This window comes from Hirundo rustica, chromosome 3 (genome assembly GCF_015227805.2).
Source record: "Hirundo rustica isolate bHirRus1 chromosome 3, bHirRus1.pri.v3, whole genome shotgun sequence".
NCBI classification, from domain to species: Eukaryota; Metazoa; Chordata; class Aves; order Passeriformes; family Hirundinidae; genus Hirundo; species Hirundo rustica.
In genome coordinates, this window is record NC_053452.1 from 85,633,401 (window position 1) to 85,661,209 (window position 27,809).

The 27,809-nt window shown below is 38.9% G+C and overlaps 1 protein-coding gene across 2 annotated transcripts in view; it reads right to left on the reverse strand.

Moving 5' to 3' along the window:
* The window catches only part of KCNQ5 (potassium voltage-gated channel subfamily Q member 5), a 280,375-nt gene that overhangs the window by 17,302 nt on the left and 235,264 nt on the right, over nucleotides 1-27,809 (reverse strand). Inside the window, exons 6-11 of one of the 2 annotated variants that reach the window (XM_040060317.2) lie at nucleotides 22,240-22,350; nucleotides 20,250-20,345; nucleotides 16,920-17,014; nucleotides 15,383-15,409; nucleotides 12,280-12,336; nucleotides 6,584-6,804 (exon numbers count right to left, since the gene is read on the reverse strand). In XM_040060317.2, the coding sequence (XP_039916251.1) occupies nucleotides 6,584-6,804; nucleotides 12,280-12,336; nucleotides 15,383-15,409; nucleotides 16,920-17,014; nucleotides 20,250-20,345; nucleotides 22,240-22,350 (607 nt within the window). The remainder of the gene's footprint in view (nucleotides 1-6,583; nucleotides 6,805-12,279; nucleotides 12,337-15,382; nucleotides 15,410-16,919; nucleotides 17,015-20,249; nucleotides 20,346-22,239; nucleotides 22,351-27,809) is intronic. The other variant, XM_040060318.2, reaches the window with a different exon arrangement.

Genomic DNA, 27,809 nt, shown 5'->3' on the forward strand with positions numbered 1-27,809 from the left:
AACCTGAGCCTCTACTCTGCTAGCAGTACTGATGGGGAGTTCAGTAGTGCTATATCAATAGCCCATTCCTTGTCTTTCTTCTAAAATAGACAAAGCATTCCAGATGGGGAGGAGAAGAGGACGTCATTGGGAACTGCAGTGCAATGTGACACTGAGTATCATAAAGAATATCGCTTACATCTTACATGTTAAAGCATTTCTGAAAATCCTCTGATTTTGCTAAAATGGAAGATCGAATTGGATAGTTTTTTATGTATTCTGGATATAATGATATAGTTTTCTTTCTCTGTAAATGTAATTTTTTAAGGTCAGAAACCTAATTTATGTCAGTTATCATATAATGAAGCAAGTTCCAAATATCTAAAATTCTAGCATTCCCTTCTAACAACTCAGTTATCTTTAGTTATTACCTGACTTCTCAAAAATTTCTGCACCAGCAATATTTCATGGAACAGCTCCCACTCCTTAATTAAAAAGGAATCCTTTTAATTTTGATTGATGATATAGAGGACCAGGAGACTTTCTAAAAACAATTCATTAAATGCACAATAATCATGCTGCTTAAAAGGCTGATCTTATTATAAACAGTAGCAAATTAGCCAGCAACTTTAGATGGCCATGTGAGAAAAGTAAAAGAAGGTGATTAAACCTATGGCTTTAGTGTATTTTTAGAAACATGATTCTGTTATTTTATATATATATATATACACACACACAACACATCCCAGAAGTAAAAACTGTAAAATAAATTGCAGATACACATGATAGTATCTGGAACTGTAGACTAATGAGCTAAATGTCACACTTAATTGACTGTCTCCCTGCAAGACCTTCTAGCACACATCACTTCATATGTCTGATATTCCATAAGGTCCTCAGAGGTTGTGTGCCCTGGGAGATTTCCAGGTATTGTTGTTGAGGGGGGTCATGGACAGGGTCAGAGGGTTAGAGGACAGTAGCTGTTTTTGATTCAGGTATGTACAGGATAGACCTGTATTTTAAAAAGCCATGAAGGATTTTCTTAGTAATGTTTCATAAAAATAAAACTATCCCCAAAATGTTTCAGATTGGGTGCAAGCGGATTACATGTGGTTGGGAATTTTTATGAGCATCCTCTCAAAATTAGTTTTTTTCTCATTTGTATAGTCTTCACTGCAGATGAGGCTATCCAAAGCCCATGCAAATCTTACTTCTGTGTGATGGTCTGCTGCTGTTCCTCACAGAGCAAAGCTTAATAATCATTCACGTGTGACCACTGAGTCCAGTGAGCAATGGTGGACAGCAAGTTCCTTATGAGGCATCATAAAAAAAAGAAACTAAATTGTGCACTCATATGGCCAGGACTGTGGTTGGAATAAACTAAAAGAATGCCTCAAAACCGATGGCCTGTACTTATTTAGACAAAAATGACTCAGAGTTTAGATCAGAATGCCAGATCTTCCTAGTTAATTACAGTGACAATGGTAATAAATGAGAGCTCTATCTGCTCTATGGAGGGCAATAACAAGAAAATAAATCTCTTGTCTAGCACAGATTGATATATTACTAATAAATTTCATTAGAACTTTGACAACATGCAGCTTTACTTTAAATCAGCAATTTAAGCTTAGATGTAGAAGCAACCCAACTAAGGACTTCTGCCACATCAAGTGAACCTTTTCCAAGGTCAAGCTGTTTACGCTACTGAAAGGAAAACTTGTCATTTTTGCAATACATAAATTACATGGTAGTAACTGAGGACATGGGGGCTGAAATGAACAATTGCATTCTTTCCATGGCTCTTATAATATACTCGACCCTGAGGATTTTGTGCAAGTACTCTGTAGGGAATGAAAGGCTAGAGGTCATGTGAGTGTATAATGTTTGGGGATGGTGCAAGAAATCAAATATTTCCTTAGAGAGTTCTTTTTAATTAATCAAGTGAAATATGTTTGTAATATCTCCAGTGCTGAATGCTTTTGATGTTTTATTCAAAAACCACACAATGTCTCTAGGTTACAGTAAAGGCACAATAACTCATTCAGAGGCGTAAAAGCATGGGATGGTAGAAAACAAATATAACAGGGTATTTTTTGTCCCTCACAGAAAACTGCATCCACAATGTAATATTGGTTTATTAATTCAGCTGTGGTGGTACAAGACTGGAGCATGATTTAAGCAAAAGCGGTTCTGTTCCTCAGAAAGTAAGGCAAGCAGCAAACAAAACAGGACAGGAACACCATTGTAAAGAGGTTTTGTGCGGTTAAGCTTCTGTGGATGGATACACAACATGCAGCGAGGCACGGGCACAGTGCCTTAAGCAAGGCATGCGATTGCCTGTACTATTTAATAACTAGCACAGACTCTGTCATGGGGTTGGCCCTGCTGGTGGATATTCTTATGTTCTGGCACCACTCCCCACACAGTTTGGCTGCAGCTTCCCTGTTTTTGTTAACAGGGACCAAACCCATACTGCATGAGGAGGGCTTGCGGCCAGAGGTTGTTCCTGGCTCACTTTGTGTACAAGTGCAGAGGGGGCTGTGAGTGGCTCCAAGGTCAGGCAGCACCTTTGCCCATGTGACATAGCATCCTTTTGGGTAAGGCTCTTCCATGACCCTATGACAGAATCACAGAATCACGGAATGTGTAGGTTGGAAGAGACCTTCAAAATCTTCGAGTCCAACCCATGCCACAACACCTCAACTAGATCATGGCATCGAGTGCCCCATCCAGTCTTTTTTTAAACATGTCCAGGGATGGTGACTCCACCACCTCCCTGGGCATACAATTCCAGTACTTTATCACTCTTTCCGTGAAAAACTTTTTCCTAATATCCAACCTATATTTCCCTTGGTGCAGTTTGAGACTGTGTCCTCTTGTTATGTCAGTTTCCTTTTAAAGTGTGTGCTTTGTAAAGCTTCACTATTTACCATTCTTGATTGGTGAAATTTTCCCTTTCATCTGCCTCATCCTGATAATTCCCTTTTAGGCTGATAACATGGATTGGAAATACAGCATTCTGGTACCTTTGTTAATTTGTGCAGAGTCCCCTCTTCAACAAGATTTCTGGAAGTTATGAATCACAAGTCACCTTAGATTGCATGTGTATTTAAAATCAGATTATGTAAGTCTTGATATTCACTTTCACTCCCCTGTGCTGTTGTTAAATGCCCTAGAAATCATCTCCAGTCAGGCCACCAAAAACTTCTCTAATCATCAAACCTCTCTCAGGTTTGGATTCCATTTGTAAATGCACATACCTAACTGAAATAGTTACTGCTGTTGTCAGACCCACTTTGACAATGGCAATAAATGGTTTATAGGCATTTTCAGAGGATTGTTACTAACCATAAATAAAGCCATTTGTGCCATGGTTTTGGTCATACTTTTCTAAGGCTGCTATGCCAAAATCCTTTTGGAAGATACCCGTGGCTGGCTTAAGTGTTTTACTTGCTGCCAAAAAATTCTCCTTCTATGATTTTAATATGCAGTGGGGGAGTGCTAGAGTGTTTGTTGCTGGGTAGCCTAAGAGACAAGCTACTACATTTTCAATGAGGTTAAGCTTTTAGCTACCCCCATGAGCTCCTGTCTGGACTAGAAACCTCCCCTTGCAGGCCAGTTTCTAATTGCTAACATTGGGTTTCTCCAGTAGTCTCTTTCTGATGTTTTTGGCCCAGATTCTAGCCATGTCCTTACCAGAACTCAGTCAGCACTACAAAATCTCTGGGTTGACCATCTATCTGCCTTAAATTATTCTCATATGCTAACAATTTTCTTTCCTTTTGGAAAACTCGCTTTATATATTTGCATCTTTTCTTTATTTTCACACAGAATTCAGTCCTCTGCCTATGCAGAGCATTTATAACTCCACATCCCATACAGGGAAATGTCTTCAGTCTTCTCTTTTGGAAGAGGAAGTTCATAGTAAGACTATTTTTTTCACTGATACGAAATTTTGGCACTAAACTGGGTATTCAGCACTATGTTGTCATGGCCCCAATGATCTCTTGTAGTGTAATTCTTCTCCCATCAAACACCCTACAGAGATGTAGGAATCACCAGAAGGACCAGCTGTTCAAGGGTACTGTTTTGTCACCAAGATTTCACCCAGAAAAAATTGTCTTCTAGTTTTGGCTTGATAATTGGCCTGCCAAAATTATTAATTATTTGGCTGGGGAATACCTCAAGGAGGAAATTGGAGGATCTGGCAAGCAAGAGATAAGAATAATATGCTGCAAATACTGTTTTTTCATCCAGTGAAAAATGCAAGATATTCTAAATTGTATACACCATCTTGAGATAATTTTCACTGAGCTGTCAATGCAGAAAGTTTCAAACTATGAAAGAAAAAGAAAAAGAAATCCAGGTTAGTAGTGCCCGAGTTTTCCTGCAAAAGTTTGGGTAAGGCAGCAGGGAGCTATTTCTCAGCAGTGAGCACACTGGACATCTCTCTAACAATATTGGTCCTAGAAGTAGTTGGATGAGGTCCCAGAATGGAAACTTGGCATTTGCCTAAAAGCTGGAGACAATGGAAGCTGTTCCTTCTGCCACAGATGAGAAATTGGTTGTATCTGTTGGCCCCAGTTCATAAGGGTGGACTAGTAGCTGGAAATCACTGACCAGGAAACAGGCTGTGCTCACCCTGAGGAGCGGGAAGATCTTCAAGGGTTTACGCACAGCAATGAGTGCTCTGTTGTTGCTACTGTCTTTTATCTACAGATATACTCAAGGTGCTGTTTATGCCACCTTTTCCGTGCAAAGAAACAATCAGAGGCAGCACAGCCTGCTTGTGCACATCAATGTTATTGTACAGGGCAAAATAGGGAACATGCTAAGAAAATGCTTCTATGATAAATGGGCTGATGAAAAATGAAACAGGTGCTTCAGTGAGGTGCTGGCTGCAGAGCTGGGGCAAAAGTGAGCCACTGATACTCTGAGAGAGTGCTCAAAAAATTAACTTTCTTCTTAGGTCACTTCCAGGTACAGTATGACTTACAGGAGTTTAACCTATGAAATTACGTCTGATGTGGTTTGGGGAAGACACTTGTGCTTTATAAGTGATTGTATAGGATGCCTAAATTTAGACAGGGTAGCTTCAACCACTATGCTGCCTAAAGCATTTCTCAGTTCCCACTGTAGCCTTGTCTGAGCTTCACATTCGTGTGAGACCCAGGCTAGGTGACACAGTCCCTGTGACACAGCTGCCATGGGACATAAGACAGGGCCTGTGCCTCAGGGTGGAGAAAGGAATGGATAGCAGTGGATAGTGGAGTGGAGCTACCTGGATAGTATCCTGGTAGCTGATACAGCCCAGCAGCTCACTGTACCACAGGCAAATTAGCAATCTGTGCATCTGAGACATCTCCATGGGGGAAGGCTAGCCTGGAATGATGACCTTAGCAAATACCATCGGTTTGTCTTGGTTGCCCTCCAGGAAATGTTTATTTACCCAGGCTTTTCCTGAAGACATCAGGATGTTGTGTAGAACATCCTCACTGAGGGATGGGGCTTAGCAGTTCGATGAGTATTTTGCAACCCACAGGTTTGTGATAATATGTGCCCCTAAAAAGGAAGCGACATCAACATCGCACTTCTGTCTAATTAGTCTTACCACAATTGTTGGATGTAGCATGCATGATTGCCATTGTAGAAGAGGCTGTGCCTTTCCCATTCAGGCAGGGTCACTGCATTCTGTGGTAGTCTACCACTTTGTTTCCCTTGTTTTTTACATGAAGGATGCCACAAGAAAGAACAAAATATTCATAGATTGGGAAATATGGAATGGAGAAACCCCAAACAAAATCCACTGGCGCAGCAGTACCCCCAGAGTTATGTGAGTGCACCTTTCAGTGCTGGATGCATCCCATACAGGCATCAGTTTCACCTGGTTCTCCCAGCTCCTGCCTGTCAGGGGGCTGCTCTCACCCAGTTTGGTGCTCCTTGGTTACAGGAGTCACTGTCTTTGTTTTGGCAAGCTTCATCAGATGAAGATCCTTGCCTGGTTAGTTTAATGCCAAATTGGACTTTAGCTAGAGAATGGAGCAACATAGGAGGCAGCTTGAGGAAATGGCTGGGCTGCCTGCTGCAGGTTCAACGAGACATTTTCACCAAGATTCACCTCTTTACATTTTAGGAGTGCTTCCTACATCCAAAATATCCTACAGAAAGCTATACATAAAAGCAATAACACTGGTTTTGTTTGCTAAATCTATCTGCCTTATCAAGCCAGATACAATGCTGGAAAACCTAAAGCACCTAGTAGTTTGTATCCTTTGGTGGCAGGTGATTGCATTGCCAGAGGAAAGGGGCCATGACAGAGGAGCTGCTGCAGCCAAATCCCTGGGATGCATTTAGTCCACCGTGACTTTTCATCATGACCCCTTTTTTCCACCGGTTGCTCCCTATGAACCACTGACATGATTTCCTATTAAAAAAATTATCATGTTATTGGGCTCTTTGAAGTAGACTATAGCTGGCTTGTGTGTCTGGCCTCAAACGGCATTTTTTCCCGCCTTCTTAAAATGTGTACAATCACTGTGCAGCTGTGCAGGCGTGCAGGAGGGAAGCAGTGTGCAATGGCAAACAAGGGGTGAAAAACTCCTACCATCGACCATGGGTTTGGGCTGGGAGCTCTTCAGCCGCAGCGAGGGCCTGAAGCGGGTTCGGTCATTGAAGCTCCAGCTCTTCTGGACTTTGGTTGGGCTGCCCTCGGTGGCAATGTCAGCACTTGGTGACCGGCGATCTCCGACTGAAGATTGCCTGTTTTTTATACTTTGACCTCGTGGACTGGCCATCCGGACCCGCTCCTTAAAACTTAGCTTTTGACTGTGAGAGAGAGAAATATATTTTATTTCACAATCACTTCAATCCATTTCTTTTTTCTGTTGTATGATTACTGAAAATAATGTGTGAAAAATCTCACTGGTATGAATCTGTTTCTTGCACACTTATTTTCATTGAATATATTTCATTTGTGAATGGAACTGGTTTGATGTAATTGTTTTTTGATAAAAGAATTAGCATTGGCAGTCTGTCATACAGTACAGAATAACCTCCTAAAGGAAATTAAAAATAACAAATAGAAACGATTTCACCCAATTATTATACATGAATCTCTATGATGTTTTTTCTATTCCTTGAAATTGAAATAGGTTTGCTTCCATTGTAGTCAGCCAAGCTCAGTGCATTTCTGGCCATATCTTCAGATAAACAAAACCAAAATGTTTGCTGCATGCCATGTAGTATTGTCTGGTTTTTTTGTTGTTGTTGTTTTTTGTTTTTTTGTTTAAGCAGGCAAAAATACTGTTAGTGTATATTCATGCTTTTTCAGGATGTGGCACTTCCAACTTTTCATATGCATGATTAGTGATCACTCATATCCAGAATTCCTTGTTAGAGCACTTACTTGGACAAGACAAAACCAAAATTAATAAAATATCCAAGGAAGAGCATGATAGGATGACTGAATAATGGAAATGTAATGGTAAGCTGTGTGCTCTCTAAAGTCATTGCTGAAGATTAAGCTGGGAGCTGACTATGTGCAGGTGGTACTGGACAGGTACCAGAGTGCAGCCAAGCCCGTGACTGTCTGCTGCATCAACGGTGACCCTGTGGTCTTATGGTTGACCAATTGTAAGGGATTTTTCCCCCTACTGTGCTTGTAATCCTCTCCTCCAGCCAGATAAATGTGGGATTTGTAGATTTTCTATTTCCCAAATATCTTATGAACATCCTGTGGTCACTGTTACTATCTGCCTATGCTTTTTCATTATTTAACATTTTTGCCTTTGTTTATCCCCTCCTGTAGCAGAAGACACAAAAGGGAAACAGAGAAGGAGTCTGATACTGAGGCCTGGAGACCTTGTTTTATATGCAAGGTTAAATTCAATTGGTCACCTTGATCAGTGGTCCTGTTCTTTCAAGGGGAGAGATGATGGGGGCAAGGCAGTGTCTATTCATGGGGTGGTGTTGCTGGGATTTGCAGTCCTACTTGCCCTGGTGAAGGGTCCGCATGGGGGCCTTTTAAAACACCTTTAGCAAAGACTGTCTACCTGAAAATGATGGTGAGTCTTGAAGTTAAGATGCTTTCTAGTACTCTCAAGGTCTTTTGCATTTAATTTCAGCTTGCCCATTACACGTTTTGAACAGAAACAAATCCTGCAGATAATTAACTAATGCTAATATGGACTATGTGGTTCTTAGATGTTTAATCTACTGCCTCTAAAAATATAGTGTTAATATGTAATTATATGAAATGGAAAGTAGTTATAAACCTCTGTGGCTGTGAAATGTTGAGATAAACATGTCTTTGTTCATGCATATCAAAGCATAGCATTTCAGTCTGAATACAAACATCACTGAGAACAGAAAGGATGCGGCTTGTTGCAGGCAAAACACATGCTGGGATGCTTATAATGTGATAATTTTCAAGAATACTAAAAAATGAACGCATCAATAGAAAGATTATTAGATAAATGTATTTCTGTATGGCATGTTGGATTACTTGAAAAAATACCTTTAGTATAATTTCTCAATGTAATCCCCTTCTTTCCTTGCCCAAATAAGCAATTGTTGAAATAAATACATCACAGCGATGAAAATGTTATCTATTTCCATTGTAAATTGTTACCCAGTGCTGTGGCATAAGCAATACAAAAGACCCAGAGAACCTAATATCTGAAAGAAAACTGAGTTCCAAAATTTAACTTTGAATTTAAATTACATTTCAAGACCAAATTATATTTTATCTCAGGAATCTTTTGCATTGTACAACAATGAAAATATAAACTGTAAAATATTTATTAACCACATTATTGCATTGTCATATTATACAGAACAAAGAAGAGAATCAAAACTGACTTCTTATTATAGATACTATTCCTACAAGTGTCCCCCTTTTTTTTAACTTCCTTTATGGCTCAAATTGTACTTGCTATGAAAAATGAAGTCAAACGATGCTTTTTTTGTTGTTGTTTTTTTCCTTTTCTCAAATATTAGAGTTAAAAAGTTTCTGGACAGCTCTCTTCCTGCTGCCCTAATAAAAATGAAAGGAAAATGGATAAAATATCCATTAAAACTATCTATATAGATCATACTTTTTTATAATCACATTAACTCAAAAAATAAAAACGAAAATTTAAAACCAAAGTCAAAACAGCACGTGTTGTTCTTTCAATTAATTTGTACTAAGGAAAGCACCATCTGCCTTTAAATGAATGGCAGACATGGTTGTTTAATTCATAAAAGCTGAATGGTACACAATGACTACTTAACCTGACTATCTTTAGTTCTCCAAATCAAATCAGTGAGGCAATGGTGAAAGAAACAGTAGGCATTTTATCTGTACTATAGACATTTTTCAAAAGTGCACCGCTGAGAATGAAAATATTAATGCAAACTGCAGAGCTTATACTTAAAAAATCAAATCAAATCTGCTTTGTAGCAATGACAGTGTACTGGCATGACAAGGGTCCATGTGGAGGGTGCTGCATTGTGAAGAGAAACACAGCCCCTGAAGGAAGCAGGGTTTGAAAACTCTGTTTTGCATCTTGAGATGCATAACCAAAGAGATTAGTTATTGCAGCTCTTTGCTTCTTGGATCTCTGTTCCTACTTTGAGACTGGTGGGAAATGTTCCTGAAGTCACTGGGTCTTTTTCAGCACAGGCACATGTGACTGAAAATGGAGAAGAAAGGTTGGGAGAAGAAAGCTTGTGCTTGGGAACACACTGTCTCGGGGCTCTTCTATGCATGATAAATAACAGATCATGAAGAAGTATCTGATTCAGAGCACTTTGAGCGTACCTTGATCAAGCTTTTCTCCAGACTGAAAGTCCCTTTCCTTATAGGATAAAGCCTAGTTCCTGGCCCTGGAATCTTTGTTGCAATAGTGGTAGAGATGGTGTTAAAATTACAGAGTGAAGATTAACTTACACCATTCAAGCATCTTTGGACATTCTGCATTCAAATTAATAGCCAGTGACTCCTTTAGGGCCCTTTATTCTGATTTAATGCTGGTTGTATCAGCACTGGCTTGTGCGTGCTAAAAATCCTTCAAATCTTGCACGTCCTGGCCTGTTGTATTTTTCTCTTTCACCTTTTTCCCTCTCTTTTTACATGGTATCCAAAGAAAATCCCTTGAATCAATGTAAACTTGTTAATTACCACTGGATATTCATGTGTCCCCATAAGTATTCACAAACTTTAATCTGTGTGTTTATCCAAAAGCAAAAACCATGAGAAAAAAACAGGAAAAAAAAATTGCACAAGTTACTAAATCAAAACTAAATTACAATGATCTGAGAGACTCACAGCTGTCTCCAGTTATCTCTGCATTCCTTTAGATGTGTCCATCATTTCTTGTACTTTATATGACTGATAATTTAGCCCAATTGATTGACACACATTTTTTCTTTCTGTGACAATCTTCCCTGGCAATGTTAATCTTTTTGGACCTATCATTCCTCTATTCTTGTGGGTTGAAAGTTGTGGAATGTATTCTTATCGATAACACTCGAGGGTTGAAGCTTCTTTTAGTGGCGATCAACTACAACTGGCAGCTGCAGAAAAAGAAGTAAATTACTTTTCTGTATTTGTCTGCCTTCTGAAAAGTCAGTTGTAGGATCTTATGACTCATTCCTCCCACTGCATGCCCAAGATACTCACTTCCCTAGGACAGCAAATGACTTTCTAGGTTTTATTTATTCATTCTCAAATTCTGCCTTTACTACCTTTGATTTATGAACGAATAGGTGTGTAGGGACACTAGAGGTCACTGTAGCTTCACTGCAGAGAGAACGATCACTTTCTGCTGGTCAAAATGACTACTCTGTATAAGAGTTTGTTTTAATTGACAAATGCATACAAACCTTTGCTCGCTCTGTCTTCCATGGACCATCTCCCTATACTTTATTACCTGAGCATCTCTTTCCTTCCCAGTCCCACTCCCCCACTTACCTGACACCTTCTTACATTTCTGGTCAAGTTAAACTGTTCTGCCTCAGCCTCAGACCTGCAGCACTACTGCTTGCTACGAGCCACAATTTATGCCTTGTTTTTGATCTTTTCATGCTGAGCCAATTGGTGGCAGCAAGAATAGAAAGAAGTCGAAATGAATCAGAAATAACTGGAGGGCCTAAGGGTGAGGAAGAATGCTTTGAGTCTTGAGACAGAAGCTAAAACTGCCAGAAATTATCACCTATGGCAAAAAACATCAAGCAGAGGTACATGCCGATTTTCAGCAGGTAACTACCTACGAATACAGGTGTTGATTCTTACTAAACCTACAAATACTTTTACTGAAATTAAGCTAAGCTGAACAAATGCAAATGCAATGGATAATACTTTGAGACCTAAAGCATTTAAGACTTTGCCACCAGTCTCACGCTAGGATCATGAACTCATGAAATTTAGTGTTATGTCTCATACCCTCAATAAGCAATAACAAGAATTTCAGGCTGCAGTATATTACAGTTCAATTGTCAAACAGAAAAAGTAAACTTTCAGGGTGTTTGTGTGTTTTTTCCTTTTCCAAAACAATTTCTAAATGAAGAGAAGCTATTTTGATCCTACTTTTCTGTAATCAGTTTGTACTTCTACTGTCTTTTACATTATTTTCCATAAGTAAGAAAAAATGCAATCAGCTTGAGATATGAATCATAGGTTTTCTCCCGTAAAATTAATCCATTTCAGAATAATCATTTTTGGTAAGAGACAGTTTCCACAGAATACAGCTGAAGCAGATGTTTGATTTCACATGCATTCCTCTACCTTCCAGTACAGGATGCAGGCACATCATCCACAAGCTGTGTCCAAGGGGATTCTTCTCAAGAACAATTGCATATTTTGACTGTTGTAATTGCCTAACATGTTATAGCTTAATATTCTCCACTGATTATTAGATGGAGAAATCAGCTGCCATGGTTATAAAAAATCCTCTTGGACTTGGGCAAATGGCTTTGCCCAAATATTCAGCCTCAGTTTTAGATCTCCACAGGGTAATGCATTCCAAAAGTTGAAGTCTCAGGCAGAGAAGGGGAATAGGGCTTTGTAAAACTGCGGCGTGCTGCACACTGCAATTGTCTGGCTGGATGAGTTTGAAACAACTGGTGTTGCTGCCATTGTGTTAATGGCACTGCAGGCAACAAGCAAAAAGGGACTTACAAGCACTGACAAATAAATGGGAAACATCATTTGGAGAAGTAAGGAACTTTAAAGCACTAAGAAGGGGAAGTGAATGAATCATGCACCTGATGTTAGTTGGCATTCTCAAACATCATGTGAATAGGCAGGCTGCTGAATACCTATGTTTCCGAGGGGTGTACATCCTGAAGAGCTTCTGTTTATTACTACAAAGCTTACTAGGAGTGAGGGGAGATAGAGGACTCTGTTACTAAGCATTCCAGTGCTAGGTAAGGGGTTAGGTTTTCCACCTCAAGTTAGATTATGCATCATTGGCAATTTCTTTTTTATATGGTGCATGCAGAGTGTTTACATTCAATCTACTTTTAGAAACAGATATGATATAGGAGGTGAAAGAATTCCATAATATAATCCACTTGTTTTCCTCAGAACAGGGCTGAATTTTCCCCCGAAGATCTCATACTGGCAAAACTGCTCCTTATTGCAGCAGAGAGAATTGCCTGAATAGGGAATGCATATTCAGCCTCATGAGTTACATGACTAGATGGGTGACATTCATCCTTTGCAGACACCCAGTGAATGTCCTAGACACAGTTTAAGACTGATTATGCTCTCCGTATGTCACAAGATTCATCAGTCTTGATCTAGTTTCCTGCACAGGAACTATTTCAGCCATGTTGTATAACTGAACAGAATTAAATATTGTTTGTTTTCAGTGCATGCTTTTGCAGATATTAAGGATTTAACATATAAGCTTTGAAAATAACTTGCACAACTCTGGAACTGATTTATAGAAATATCTCATTTATAGCCTGGATACGCCAAAGAGGTTGTCTAGCTATTAATCTTTGATAAATGATTGAATAGAATACTTGTGTGTAAAATTTTGGGAAATACAACATACATATTTCTATTAAAATCAATCTGAAGCTACAGCCTCATAAGCACAGCTCTCTCAACTCAAATGCATAGCAACATTTAGTCACCTAATGAAAGGCTTATGTCTATACATGACAAAATGCAAGAAGTAATTTCTGTAAATATAAATCAATTTGGTAGAAGATAATGATCTTTTCCCCAACACAAGATTTTCTTCACTGATATTACAAGAGAATATAGAGCAAAGAGCATGTTCAGAATGAAATTCAACGTACTACTTATGCAAACATGTCTTCATTTAAAGAATGAAACAAGAAGAAGCGTACTTAGTTCACATAGCATCCCATGCAAGTCACTTAGCATCGCAGTGAGAAACAAGTTAAATAGTCAAGGACAGTTATCTCAAAGTACATTGCAGCAGTTTGCATTTACATCTTTGCCACAAAAGACCACATACACCACATGTATTTTCAGTGATACAAATATAGAGCCATATATCAGCATAAAAGCAATAAACAGGCACTGACAAAATACACCTTTTAAAAGGCACTGAGTGGTCTGTAGGGTTTTTATTGCAGAACATGATCTCAGAAGTTAACAAGTTCATTTTTACATATACACTAATTTGCAACGGTGCACATATTAGGTGAGTGTTTCTGAAGGAGCAAACATCTTCTTCAGTGTAAATAAAGTGAATAAATCTGGCTAAATTGTTGACTTCTTTTAAAGGCACAATTGTTATCATTAATATGGAGAACATAACATGGTTTTGACAGCAAGGTGTTTGGGGTTTTGCTGTGTGGTTTTTTGTTGTTGATGTTGTTGTTGGTGTTTTTTTCTTTTTTTTTTTTTTAATATCTAGTTTTCACTTATTGTAGGTAAATTTTTCTCTTTTCATGCTTGCAGGTACTACTGGGAATAACCTCTCCCCTTTGCACAAATCCCAGTTTTAGAGGGATGTACTCATTAACTGGCAGCTTCTGTGTCACCTTTAAAAAAGCCAGTTTTAAATGTTGCTGTCAAAAGACTACGAAATACAGCTGTTGAGTGCAAAAAGTTTGGATCAGACTGTAATAATTTAATGAGATCAATATGTTGCTAGCAAGCCTGTGGAGGTAATGTATACAAAAAGTCTCAGAACTGACAGAGCAAATCCTGTCCCCTTGAATTACAGTGACACTAACAACAGTTACATGTGCCTGGAGGAAAAGGTCAGAGTCAGGTGCCAGAGGAGCAGTCTGGGAAGTAGAACGGGACATGGGTAATTGATGTGAAGACTTCCATCCCTGACTGAATAACCCAGAAGCATTTGTGAACCACAGTACAACTCAGGGCTGGATTGTATTTCAGGGGCTGATGTGTCATCAACACTTTTTTGCTTGGCTTTTCAGCATTTTCTGCTGGGAGGTAAAGGCTGCTATTCTCTGAGTGTGCTGATACCGCAGTGCTGGCTGCCAAATGCCTGCTGATTCCCATCCCTAACGAGTTTCTGAGATAGAGTAATTTCTCTTATAGCCACTGAGGCCTTTCCTGTCTCTAAAGATTTGGGCTATCTGTACAGCAAAGACCAGCATTTTCTCCCACTGCCTTAGGACATGCTTCTCCAGAGCTCTATTTACCCAGTGAGGATAGCCCTGCCAAGGCTTGCTGCTGCCAGCTGTAGGCAGTCAGTGCTCAGCTGGGATCTAGGCTGGGAGGAAGCCCACCTGTGCTCCCAGCTGACAGCAGTGGGGCTTTCTTCAGCAGAGATACCAGTCTGGCTCCTCTGCTTGAACTGGGCCATGGGGGAGTGCAAGCCATGCAGCCAGGAGGAGGTGAGACACTGCAGTGCTGCTTTCCCCTCATTTCCTATGTCCCAAAATGCTTCTTAGGCAAGGATGACAGAAAAGTTAGAAAATGTGGAGACATGGCACTGAGGATGCTCCTTGCAGGGCAAAGGTAACATCCAACCAATGACAGCCCTATCAAAGGGTCCTCCCTGCAACAGAGAGCTGGTGGGCTTCTTCACATTGTGAAATTAAACTACATGTTTGCAACTTGCACTGCAATTCCTGAATCAATTTTACAGCAGAAGGTGGGCCTGTGTCCTTGTCCAGGAGCTGGGTCAGGGGAGGCTGGTCCACTGGCTGCTCTGCCACTGTTCAAACTGAGCCACTCAAAGCTACAGCATGTTAGATGTGTAAAAAATTGCCTATTTTCCCCATAGAAAAACTGAGACAAAGAAGCAAATTTCAGCAGCATATGAGTTTTAAAAAACCCAATTTGTGATTATTATCCATCAACAGTCAAGCAGTTCATTGAACCTACTGTACAAAACCCAAGATATCTAAAAGCCATTAGGAAACAGCAATATCACAGATAAAAGAAATAAAAGAAGCTACAAACCTGCTAGTAGATTCCCCTTGTTCTTTTCTTCAGGTCGGGGAGTGGGAGGGAAAAACATACTTGTTATGCAGATAGTAATCACATTACTTAGTTACAGATGATGTTATATGTATGATGAACGTAAATGGGAACGTTAGTTGGTGTACAACACATGTTACATTGCAACCACAAAAACACTCAAGCAAGACTCATAACTACAATGCTTCTGGAAAAGAAATTTTCAGGTTTTTTAACACATGCATAACATGCTTAGTACATACCACTGCAGACTGAGTTGGCAAAGCACTTTAGGCAAAATGCATTGCTGACACATATATAACAGAAAGCTGTAGTTTTTTATTAGACAAGTTAATTCTGGTAAATAAAAAGGTTCAATTTTAGGCTAACACAGCAATATGCTTATTTAAAATAAGAATTAGATGCAGTTTTGAGAGACAGTCATATTTTAGAATGTTTTATGTGGGATAGAGCTTCATTATTTATGTAATTTTCTGTCCATCCATTTATACGAATGTTGCTTTCAACCTGTTTGTATATGTGAAATATCAATACTTCACGTAACTTTTAATCTAAAAGCTCCTTTTAGTGTGGAGCAGTTTGGAATTACAGTTATGGTAATGGATTACTTACGGCTCTGTTCTTGTCAACTCTTTGAAATTCAAAGATCAGCTTTGGATACCCAGCCAAACTTCTTTTTGGCTGAGCTTTTTGGCACACAATTACCTTTTTACTGTCATGTGGATGTTCATCACCCAGCTTTGAGAGAAACCACTAATTCTCTTGCACTGTCTGCAATTAACAACAGTTAAGATGCTTATCAGAGCTTTCCCATAAGGCTCTTAGCACTCTCCTTTTTGATCTTTATCAAGCGTCTTTTACTTCCTGGTCTGTGCCCCGTATTTAATCAGTCAACTTGCTGCCTTCTGGTAAACCTTTTACTGAATTATTGAAAAGTCTTGGGCTGCCAGTGCTCTGTGAATTCTCACCTAAACTAAGATATCAAATATTTCCTGCCAAACTGTGGTAACAGGTCTTTTGAGTCACCTTCCACTGTCTGTTGGTATGACTGCATATGTAGTTTGTCCTAAGGAAATTCTGAATATATCAGAAGTTATGACAAAAAGGAGCAAATTCCCCAGTGTATTCACCTGCAAAATACCACAACGTACTCTTTCTCTAGAAAGGTAGATCAGCAGCTACAGCCTTATACAGAGGCAGAGGCATAAACATACCATCGAACCAAGCTCTGCATTAATATTTTTCTCCTTAAGGATAATTTGGAATGAGGTGAATCATTAACTGTGATGCATGAGTGGGTTGTTGGGAAAATGTTTCTAATGCCTGTGCATTTCTAAGATAAATAGCAATGATTTGTACTTGTTCCATTTGATATTGATCTGATTTGTTAGTTGAAATTTTTAATGAGAAGACTTGAGAGGACTTAAGACAACAAACCAAGACGAAACAGACAAATACTAGTTCTCTATAAGCTTGAACAGACATCAAAAACAGCACCAGCTGCCATATTTGTACCTACTTTGTAGGGCTGCAGGTATGCAAGGCCTTCAAATGAGGCTTCCAGGTAGCAATGGAAACCGATTTCTCATCAGCAGCATAGCTACGCCATACACACTACGTGCAGGATATGCGGTAAAAAAAGAAAAAACAAGGCAAGAGGGAGTAGGGGGTGAAACAAAAAATTGAAAAGCAGATTAGTAACCAATATGAGTCGTATATTTCTCTTATCATCCATAGCACTGATACATGCCTGAGGGGAGGGAGAATACTTTCATAATATCGCCAGGTGGCTGCCACGTTTGTTCGGCTGGCGTCAGTAGAATAAAACCGCCAGGAAGCCTGGTATGGGGAAACAATAGAAAAGCACAAAGGAACCAAGAAAATGAAGCAACAATGCCACTGCACCGCCTACGGAGTGAGGGGATTTTGCTCAGACCAGGATGTGCTCGGTTAGACTGATTCAGGATACATCAGTACAAACCTACCAAAACAACTGTGAATCCCAGTACACCCCTTATGCAGTAAGATAAGAGTTACTGGGTTCGTGAAAGCACCAGAAGATATTCAGCACATAAAGGTGCCCAGAAAAGCATTGCAGTGATTTATTTGTGACAAGTTCAAAGGGAACACCCGCACAAACTTTCAGTCTGACATAAAGAAAATGTCATAATACATTCTGCAAATCATAATGAAAACCAGACAAAAGGCACTTAGAAGAAAAGAGACACATTCTCTGTGGTTTGAAACATTGTTAAATGTTTAAAAACAGAAAATTAATAATTTCAAAGGTGAGTGACCAGAGCATAGCATTGAAAATTTATCCATTGTTTAGATTTATAGTGCATGCAGATAGTAAGATGAGCCTCAGTTCTACAAGCTGGGATATGTTCCCTGATGTTAGCATAACAATATTAATTTGTACTAGTTGAGCATCTGTGCTTCCTGTATATTGTCAACCATTAAATGTCATCTATGTATTCTTCTATGGAATCTAATACCCTGTGTTTTCCTACTGTATATCTCCCAGAAACACATCCAGTCTTCATTAACAGATGGAGAACCTGTTACTCACTTTGAAAATTGCTTCATTGGTTGATCATTCTCGTTGTCAAAAATTTCTGAGTTATTTTTAATTTGAAACTCCTTGGTTTTGGCTTATAGCCAGAGTTACTTGTTGTGTTTCTGTCTGCTACATTAAATGGTCCAGTAGGTTCCAAGACTTCCTCTCTGAGCGTCGGTGCTCAAATAATTCCCACACTAAATATTTCTTATAAGCTAAAGAAATTGAGAAAAGTATACCCATACGAAACATTTCACATTTCTACAGCTATCTTCAGGTCAGGTAAAGGCTCTAGCAAACAGTCTATCTGTGACACAGATGAGTTAGCATAGGCTAATTCTACAGTGTTACTGGTTAGGAAATAGACATTACCCTGATAAGCTAGAGACAATTTAAAAAAAACCTGGGCACTGTTACAATACCCAATGACGTGCAGTTCAGACACATCCTGCATTTAGGAACACAAACTTTTCTCCAGTCCTTGACCCATTTTTTCCAATGTTTTATTTGCTTTCTCCAGTATTCCAGTCTCACTTACAAATTGTAGATGCTGAGTTGATATGTTGCATATTAGTATGAGCATCATCATACACAGTGGTAGTATCAGTCTTCTCGTTATGTTTATGGTTCTGTATCTAGGGTCTTTAATAAAACCAGGTGTACTAACATACTGGGAACTTGTATGAAGCTCTTGACCCTTCTTTCGCAGTCATTCTCCTCTTTATTTCTCATGCTTCATCAAATCCTTTCCCAATTCACTAATAGTGGGATAGAGACATCTTGTAATAACCTGGATTCAGTTTCTAGATCAAGTTTTGTGTTTGTTGTATTAGAACATTTGGCAATTATCCTTTCACCCTAAAAGTCACCCAGATCTTCCTTGGTTTTATTCCTGTGTGCCTGTTTTCATACTTCCTATTCTGCTAGGCCTTATGCCTTCAGAAAATATCTCTACCAGCAGTTTCATATTAATTTCTGGATCACTGAAAATGTTGAACCTGTAAATGAACTTATAAATGCTGAACAGCTTTTATAATGGGATCTCACAACAAATGTCTTCCTTTCACAATGATTTTGCCCACCAAGAGTCACTCTCCAAAATCAGACAGCTAGCTACTCTTAATCTATTTTGTATGCTGTCTTACTAATATTTTGGTTGAACAGTCATAAAATAATAATAAGAACTATATCCAAAATGTAAATCTATTATATATTTCCTCTGGCAACCAGACTTGGAAGAAGTAGATTAGAATGTATGTGTTAGAAAATATGCCAAGCAGTCATTCTAAACTAGACACAAAAGGAGTGTAATTATTTTTGTTAATTGTTCTAACAAATACTAAATTTGAAATATTTAGTATTTAATAATGATTGAACAGTAATAATGGAAAATATTTATTAAGTTTAAAAATGCTTTGAAGACAGTCTGACATCTCTCTGTACTTAGCATGGAACTCTAGCATATTCATGCTCAGCTTCTTTATGATTTTTGGATTTATTATTTCAAAAATAAAACCCAGCATACTTGGTACACATAGAATACTTGGCATTCCAGGAAAATTAACGAGGACTCTAGGAAATTATTTCCCCCGTCTTTTTTTTTTCAGTGCATCAAGTAGAGCACAATGATTCTTTAGAGTATTTTCTCAGTTTTAACTAGGACTGAAAGTTAAGGAAAAAGCCAATGCAAAACAGCTGCCTAAAACATACCATTGCCACTTTTTGTTGATTTGCACCATCACGTCAGAACAACTTCAGACAATTTCAGACATTTTGAAATTGTTAGTGCCTACATTTCCAGATTTTGAATTGACTAATAGTGAAAGCAATTCTCTGGGCAGGACACTTTTAATCTTCACCAAGTATATCACTCACTGAAATACTCTAAACCCTGTAGTAGATGAAAAGTAGTTTAATATAGGCAAGAGCGCTGTGCTGTCAGTTGGATTGTCTAGGGATCAATTTTCTTTTTCCAAATAGCTTTCTGGCTTCAGGCATGCATTTGGCATCCTTGTCTCTGCTTCTTAACATGGATAGAAGGACAAAAACTACACACAAAAATGCTATATACAGTTTGTCTTGATGATCTTAAAGTTTTTTTCCAACCTAAATGTATCTGTGAGTCTTTACACATGGCAACACGTAGCAGTCACTGAACATAGTTATCTAATGAAACTAACCAATCTGTTAAATATTATTTCCACAAAACTTTCCAAACAAAAATAATAAAACTTGTTCCAATGTACTTTAAGTCACCTGTGATTATCCTTTTGGTGATTTCATATTTACCTGAATTAGACTTGCAGCTGGGTTCCTTCTTTTCTCAAAGTGTTTCTGACGATGCTGTTCCTGCACTTTCAATGCAAATCCTGAGCCAAGGATGCCCTGCAATATCATTTTATCAATGTGTAGGTAGTCTTTGAATGAATATACATCATCCATTACAAAGATTTTGTGAAGATGTTAAACCATATAGTTGCTTCAGATAATACATTTATGACCAGTATATGACAGTAGAAAGCACAGAAGCAGTTGCCCTTTCCCTGGTGAAGTAGGAGATTCTTTACATAACATCTATGGCTACCAATGACCACGCATCCCACCCATTGCCTGGATTTGTGCTACACTATGTTCCTGCAACTACCAAGGCCATAGAAATAGATATGTATTTACAAAATCAAGCAGGGATATTCAGATGAGCTTGAGTCAGGAATGAGGAAATGACTGATAGACATGCCAGATATATATATATACATCAAAGTCCACATCTGCAGTACTTATTATAACTTTTGATTTTAGAAAAGTTAGAAAATCCATTTCTTCTTGATCTTTCCCATTAAATAATGCCCATTGTTCATTCGAGAGGCTATGAAAAAGCTGATTATGAAACTTCTCCTCTTTTAACCTTTTACCTTTGAGTAAGATAGATTTGATTCTAACTGAATAGATCCAAGGACTGAGGATGTTTTCCTTCTTGACTCGCAAGGAATGTAATAGTTTTGCTGGACATGTCTGTATTATAAGGAATATAATACTCCACTTGATTTTTAGTCAGGATAAAATACTATAAGAAGTGCGAAAGTTTCCTACATACCTCTTGTTTTACAGACAGATTCAGCACAGAAGTATTTATGAGGAAAACTAGTATCTGTACATAGATATGACATGAGGAGCAAAAGTTGTGGCATCTCTAATATGTAAGGGTATTCATCTTCTCATTGTAGTGCTGCTAAGACTATCTTTCTTGTTAGTGGTGACTAAGTGACAAAAGGAATTAATTACAGTAGATGTCAATAAATGTCAAGGATTCACAAACAGGTAATGGGTTATAATTATAATGCATTATAGTATGTCAAAGATACTGAAATACTCTTTGTAGCTAGAGCAAAAAATAAATGCACTGCACCAAATGATTTAATGCTGTTGATAAATGCTGATTTTTAATCTTGGTTTATCTATATGGTTGAAAACAAATGAAGTATTATAACATCCATGTTTTATAGTGATCTATAGATAATGTGTATGAGTGTTAAAATATCAAAGGACATAGCACTGGAGACAATACAAAAAATACAAATGCCACTTCTCATTTCATGCTTATTCAAAACTAATTAAAAAAAAAGATTCACTTACAAAAAATGTGAATTTATTTCTGAAGCTACACTAGCTACACTATATTTTAGTCATTAGACAATTCTCACTTCCATTAGTCTCTTGAACATTGATTGAAGCAACATAAATAAACTAATGTTTATTTACGATTATTCACAGAAAATGATCGTTTCATCTTTTGCATTCAACAACATTAACTATTAGCTGATTTAAGACCTTCTACTACTCTCTGTTGGTAGCTTGAACATGACCACATGAAACAAGTCATTAGAGATACCTAATCTTTTTTCACTATAATCTAAGTTAGAAAAACATATAATATGTTTTTATTTTTGTTTTGTTTTGAAAAATTTGAAAGAAAAGTATTAATATATAAGTCGCAATTCATAACAAAAGGAATGATTTTCAACTTTATACTATAGTATGTAACCTAATTTAGGGTTATTTCCCAGTTTTGTCCATACCAGGGAAACTTCCCAAATCTAAAGCAAGGTCACCAAGCCTTTTCTGTGGATTTTGAATAGGACTTCACTGGTGTTGTTGCAGACCAAAACGCCTTAAACTGTTGTTCCTCATGTAGACAGCTTCCTTCAGCTTTTTGTATCACAACAGCAGCAGGACCTACAGGAGTTTCTACGATTTTTATGAAGTTTATAGGCATACTCACAGCAGGTAGTGCAAAGAAAGAAATACCAAGTAGAGCAAATCCTGCAGAAAGCAACCTTCCAAGCCAAGTAAGAGGAGTTTTGTCTCCATAGCCAATGGTTGTCAATGTGATCTAAAAAGAAATGAATGAACAGCGTGGTTTACTAGAAGTCACTGACAAATCAGTTGCAGATTATTTACATTGCATGAAGCAGCATTTCCACTAATTGATCCAAGACATCTGAAACATATAGCTGTTTCTAAAAAAAATGAACATAAATATACTAACATTGACACTTTTCTCTGAAAATGTAATACTGTTTAAGACTAAATAAAACTGAAATAAATAATAAATGTGAGAAAAGCACCTAAATAAGCAGTAAGTTTAAAAATACTGAAAAATTATCTTGATCTCAAATTTGAGGCAAATGGTAGGAAATTATATAAGTTGGGCAGAAAAATTGTTCCTTTCCATAGATGTGAAGGTGTTTCACCTATTTTCTGCAGGAAAATATAGCTGTATGTATTTGTCTAACTAAAAAGATACAAATTACATGGAGATAATACTGGAAAAATATAGGAGGGAAGAAGATGGTGCTTGCAGGTGATATAAAGTCAAAGGAATTGCAAGAAGCAGCTGCAGTTTCTGCAAACCTATCAGCACAATTTGAAGTGAATTATCATCTGAAACACAAAAAACACTCGTCAAAAGCTGGGGGGGAACTTTACTTAAAGTTTCTGCTCCTTTCCCCTTCCTGCTGAGAGGCTCAGATACACCTATATCATTCCTGATGTGAAGGTCCAAAGGTTCCTACCAGCAGCAGATGCAGAGGTACCTTGGGCTGTTGGACCATGTTAGCTCAGACCTACCTGTGGACAGGTCAAAGAGAAAGGGGAATCAGGTTTTAGCGCAGGTGAGAGGGCTCATTGACCACCGGCCATGGGCAACTGAGATAGTGGTGCATTCATTGGGGCTCACTGAGCACATCTTGTAGGCAAAAGATGAGTCTGAAGGCCTTCCCTGACCCAAGGAATTGCCCTCCAGGCTACTTGTGTCCCAGGAAGCACACCAATCCCATGCCTGGGGACTGGACTGGCAGAAGAGTTGTGTCTGTGTGCTTTCACAGAGTTCAGACCCATGCAGCTGCCTGGTGCGGGCAGCTGGAGGAGGTGTGCGCAGAGCGGAGGATTCCCGAGGGCCGGCTGGGAGGCTGCGGGGCGCGTGCTCAGGCAACGGCACACGATGTTAAAGGACAAAGATAGACAACAGTAGGCTGAATGCCAAGGACTCCGGGGCCTGTTATTAGGGAGAACATGTGCATGGAGAATTATTTTACATCGTGTACCAAATGTGGGCAAGTTCAGGCTTAGAAAATATTCTGGCAGCAACAGATTCTTCAGGAAATTGCCTTCTAGAGACATTATTTTGCTTCCAGCTTCCTCAAAGTTCATTCCTAGGCAAGACGGCCAAAATAATTCTATTTAATGTCAGGGTCACCACAGGACAAAAGAAGGAAAGTCTTTTGGAAGTAATTAGATTTCAACTATTTAGGATTCTGTAGATAGTAAACAGTGCTTTTAATTGCTCCCATTGTTGGGAACAAGCTGCGAGTGTAATTTACCCTGAGAAAGCCACAGAGACTAAGAAAGAGAGATGAATTCAGGCTGCAGCTGAAATTTCAAGTGGTTATCAAGTCTCAAGTTTTGTAACACTAGCCTGGTCACAGACACACCACCTTGCATGCCTATCATGTCTCACTCTTCCTTGTGCCTCTTCATTTTCCTGCCCCATCTCCTCTTCTGAGCCTTTTCTGGACTCTTTGGCAAACCAATGCCACCCAGGAAGGGACAGAAAATGATCCACATTTCTGCATGGTTTGTTTCTGCTGCTTTGGTCCGTTGTGTCAGCTCACAGACGAGCCTAACAAGCTCCAGAGCCTGCATGAGGCAGCAAGAGACTGAGATGGAGTAAGAAGGAGGAGGGAACATGAGAATGCAACTCTCTCTTTTCTGGCAGAGATGAGCTGGTGCAGCCATGGTCTTGGCCTGGGAGAGGGGCTTGATTTGTTTGCTGAAGAAGATGATCACAGCTCTTCACATCAGGGGGCAACTGCAGAACAGTTTTAGGCTATTAAGAACCCAAGAGGAATGAAACACTTGAACAAATGAATCCCTGAATAAAAGTTCCTCAAAATTTGTTTCCAGGCCAGTTATTGCAAAGCAGTTTGGAGCTCTGGAATGAGACCACTTTCTTGGCTTCCATTCAGCTCCCTGTCTCTGCCAGTCGCTGGAAACTACAGAGATATCTCCTGTCTGGGCTGATGAGAGGGAAACAGAACCAAGCATCATCTGCATATTAATGATATTGCCACCAAACTGTATTCCAAAGAAGTCAGAGATAAACTTGAACCTTTGTGGCCTGACATATGAGAGCAATCCAAAACCCAGAGCAGTCACACAGAGTTTATCTCTGTAATTTCTCCAAAGAAAATAACAAGACCCTATTAAAGCCTTTCCCTCAATTCTTCTAGGTATTAAGGACTTAAAGGTATCAGTCTATGATTAAGAACATCAGTGGCTTCTTGCTCATTTTGAGCTATTTTATCTCAGGATGGTCTTTACGGGGTGTATAGGTGTCAGCACCATGGTGTAGTGTCTTACACAACACTGAGCACAGGGATTTTATCTTCATTTTACATTACTTTCACCACACAGCTAAGAAAATGTTTTTCTGGACAACTTCAGGGTCGAGTTTGGGAATAATCCATTGCATCTTTGTAAGTGCTGCTAGTGAATGACTAAACCATTGGCCAGGCCCTGACTGGCATAATGCTGAGATTAAATTAACCAAGAAGAGTGTGGAAAACGACTGGATGTGAAAACATGACAACATAAGAAATTTCCAGACATCACTGATAATCATGCGAGAAGCAGACAGAAGTTACGGTGAGAATTGTGTGGGTAAGAGAGGAGACCAAAGTTCAAAGGTAACTCATCTTATCCTAAAATGTAGGGCTTGGGTTTGTCTGAAAAAAACAAAAAGTCTAGTGCCACCAGAGATGTACTAGAGTGTCTCAACAGGGACCACCCACAGGAGAGGCAGCAGACTGTCCAACAGATCTTTGATGGTACTGTATGCCTATGTTTAAGCAGCTGAATCACACTCCTGCACGGCTCAATGAGCTAGCTGAGTCCTGTCTTTTACACCAGATGCAAACCACTCCATTTTGGTTACTTCCATAAATGTGGGGTCTGGACAGACTGGCCAAAATAGGCAGTGTCACCTGGCCAGGCTCAAAACTCACAATGATGATAGAACATCTGTTATCTCATTGCTGAGCTAATAAATATGCTACTATAAATGAGGTAATATAATAATGAACATGATGATATAACTTAGATTACTTCAATTAGATGAGATAAAACTCAGGAGGCCATTCTCTACCCTAATATGTCTTTCTGATGTCATTTTATGTTCTCCTAGCAGTACTTACCTTTTGAATTGTTACCTGACATAACTTAACTGAAAAAAAATAGTTTGCTCATGCTATCATTACACCAATGTGAAAAATTTCATCGATGTTAACTCATTTGAGCTAGTCATTGTGTCAACAAAATTCATTGTAATATGCTTTGTTCCCTAACAGGTCACTGTGGAGTGCCAGAGTCATTCTGTATCCAACTGACACTATTGGGTACTACTAGGAAATAAAAACTTATTAAGAGAAATTCTGTCAAATGTGTAAGAGGGACAGAAACTTCAGCTGCCTTACATTTTCAGCTAAAGCTAATTACTGTACAAACTAAATGTCATTATAAGTATCCACAGTTCTAGTTAACATCAGTATATCTCAGAAGATCTTGCATGGTTTGGTTTTGAAATACTTAGGTTTTTAAACTGAACTTCTGTTCCCATATACTTTTATTATTTTTCTTCTGTTAAATGAATTTATCTTCTCTACCAAAGCAAATTCTGAACTTGAGCTCTTCTGAACTTGAGCTCTTCATATAACACTCACCATTTTGTGCTGCTGTCTTAGGCAACACTGTGGGGACCTCAACCATAAGAATATTCACAATAGTAATATTAACATGATGATTCAATAGCAGGTTGCACAGTACAGCATGAAATTGCAAATACAGTGGAGTATTCATATGTAAATTTGGATGCCATATCCTGCCTTTCATTTCTGTATATAAATACGGGTTTCAGAAATGGAGTCAGTGAAATAACCATAGCAGTGTATGGTCCTCAAATAATCTGAATTAATGCATAGGTTAATTGCAGCATGCTAGTGCTGATCCTGTAAGGAGAAGCATAAGTGCCTCTAAAAGACTGGTATTTAGGGTGACTATTTTGCCTGACTTTGATGCAGCCCTTTCTTTCTTGTACCTCTGCCATGACAAAATTCAGTCCAGAGTTTGCTAGATAATCTGTGGTTTAAGTCAGAGCAACTTTTGCAAGTAAACAAACCAATGAGACTAAGCATTGATTTCCCCTAAAATGCCATACAATCTGTCCTTTTCAAAAATCTGCATGTGGGTTACTCTGGCAGTAAAAACAACCATGACTAAGAAGCACATTATGCATTTCCCACATACTGTTTTACATATTGTAAAAAAAAAAAAACCCACAACCCCCCCCCCCCCAAAAAAACTATTATTAAAATGGCAAAGATAACAGGTAAGGGGGAACACTGATTTCTAGTAACTTTGTGCACTTGCTTAAGTGCACTAAAAACTTAAATGTATTAATGTCATACACTGGGGAAAGAAGAAATTATATAGAAATATACAATATCTATTGTTTTCAGATTTTTAAATAAAGGTTGTTGTTTTCCCTGCTGAAATCAAGACAAGATTCCTGACTTTCTCAGTTGCACTACTTATATAACCTCTGAGTCACGCACTTTCACTTCATAGTGTACAAAATACTTTAAGCACCACTTTATACAATGATTATTTCCTAGCAGGGTTTTTCCTCAAAAAATAGCAGTCAGCAGGTAGTGGAGAAGCAACTTCTAAAATAAAGGTCTTGTTCCTGCTGCTACAGCTGCTCAGGGAGAAGGATCTGGATTTAACACAAGTCTCAGTCAGATGCCAGAGTGGAGCTCTGAGTTTGCTGGGACTTTCTCATTCCTTGTGCATATGTTTCCCCATTCCAGCTGGCAGGTGGGTACAATCCTCTGCTCAGCCTGGACTCCCTGCCTGTGCAGTGCTAAAAGGCACACAGAGCCTTGCAGATAGGTAGAGGGTGTTCCCTGGGAAATCAAACATCTGAAAAGATCCATTCCCAAGAACATGCACAGCCACAGGAGGGCCTCTTGCAGGACCACAGCCCCACTGCCACCCTATGGGGGCCATGGTGTTTTTAGGCTGCCAAAGCTGGGGTACTCAACAGTGAGGACATCAGCATCCAGTGCCAGAAGCTTCACAACTGTGTCAGTACAGGAAGGTTAGAAATCTTTAAGGCAAACCCAGAACTCAGCATTTGAAGAAACGGGAAACAAACCACAGTGATGCAACTGAATGCAAAACCTTCTCTCATGACTTTAGCCAATATGAATTTTATGTGTGTTTGTACTACAGGAT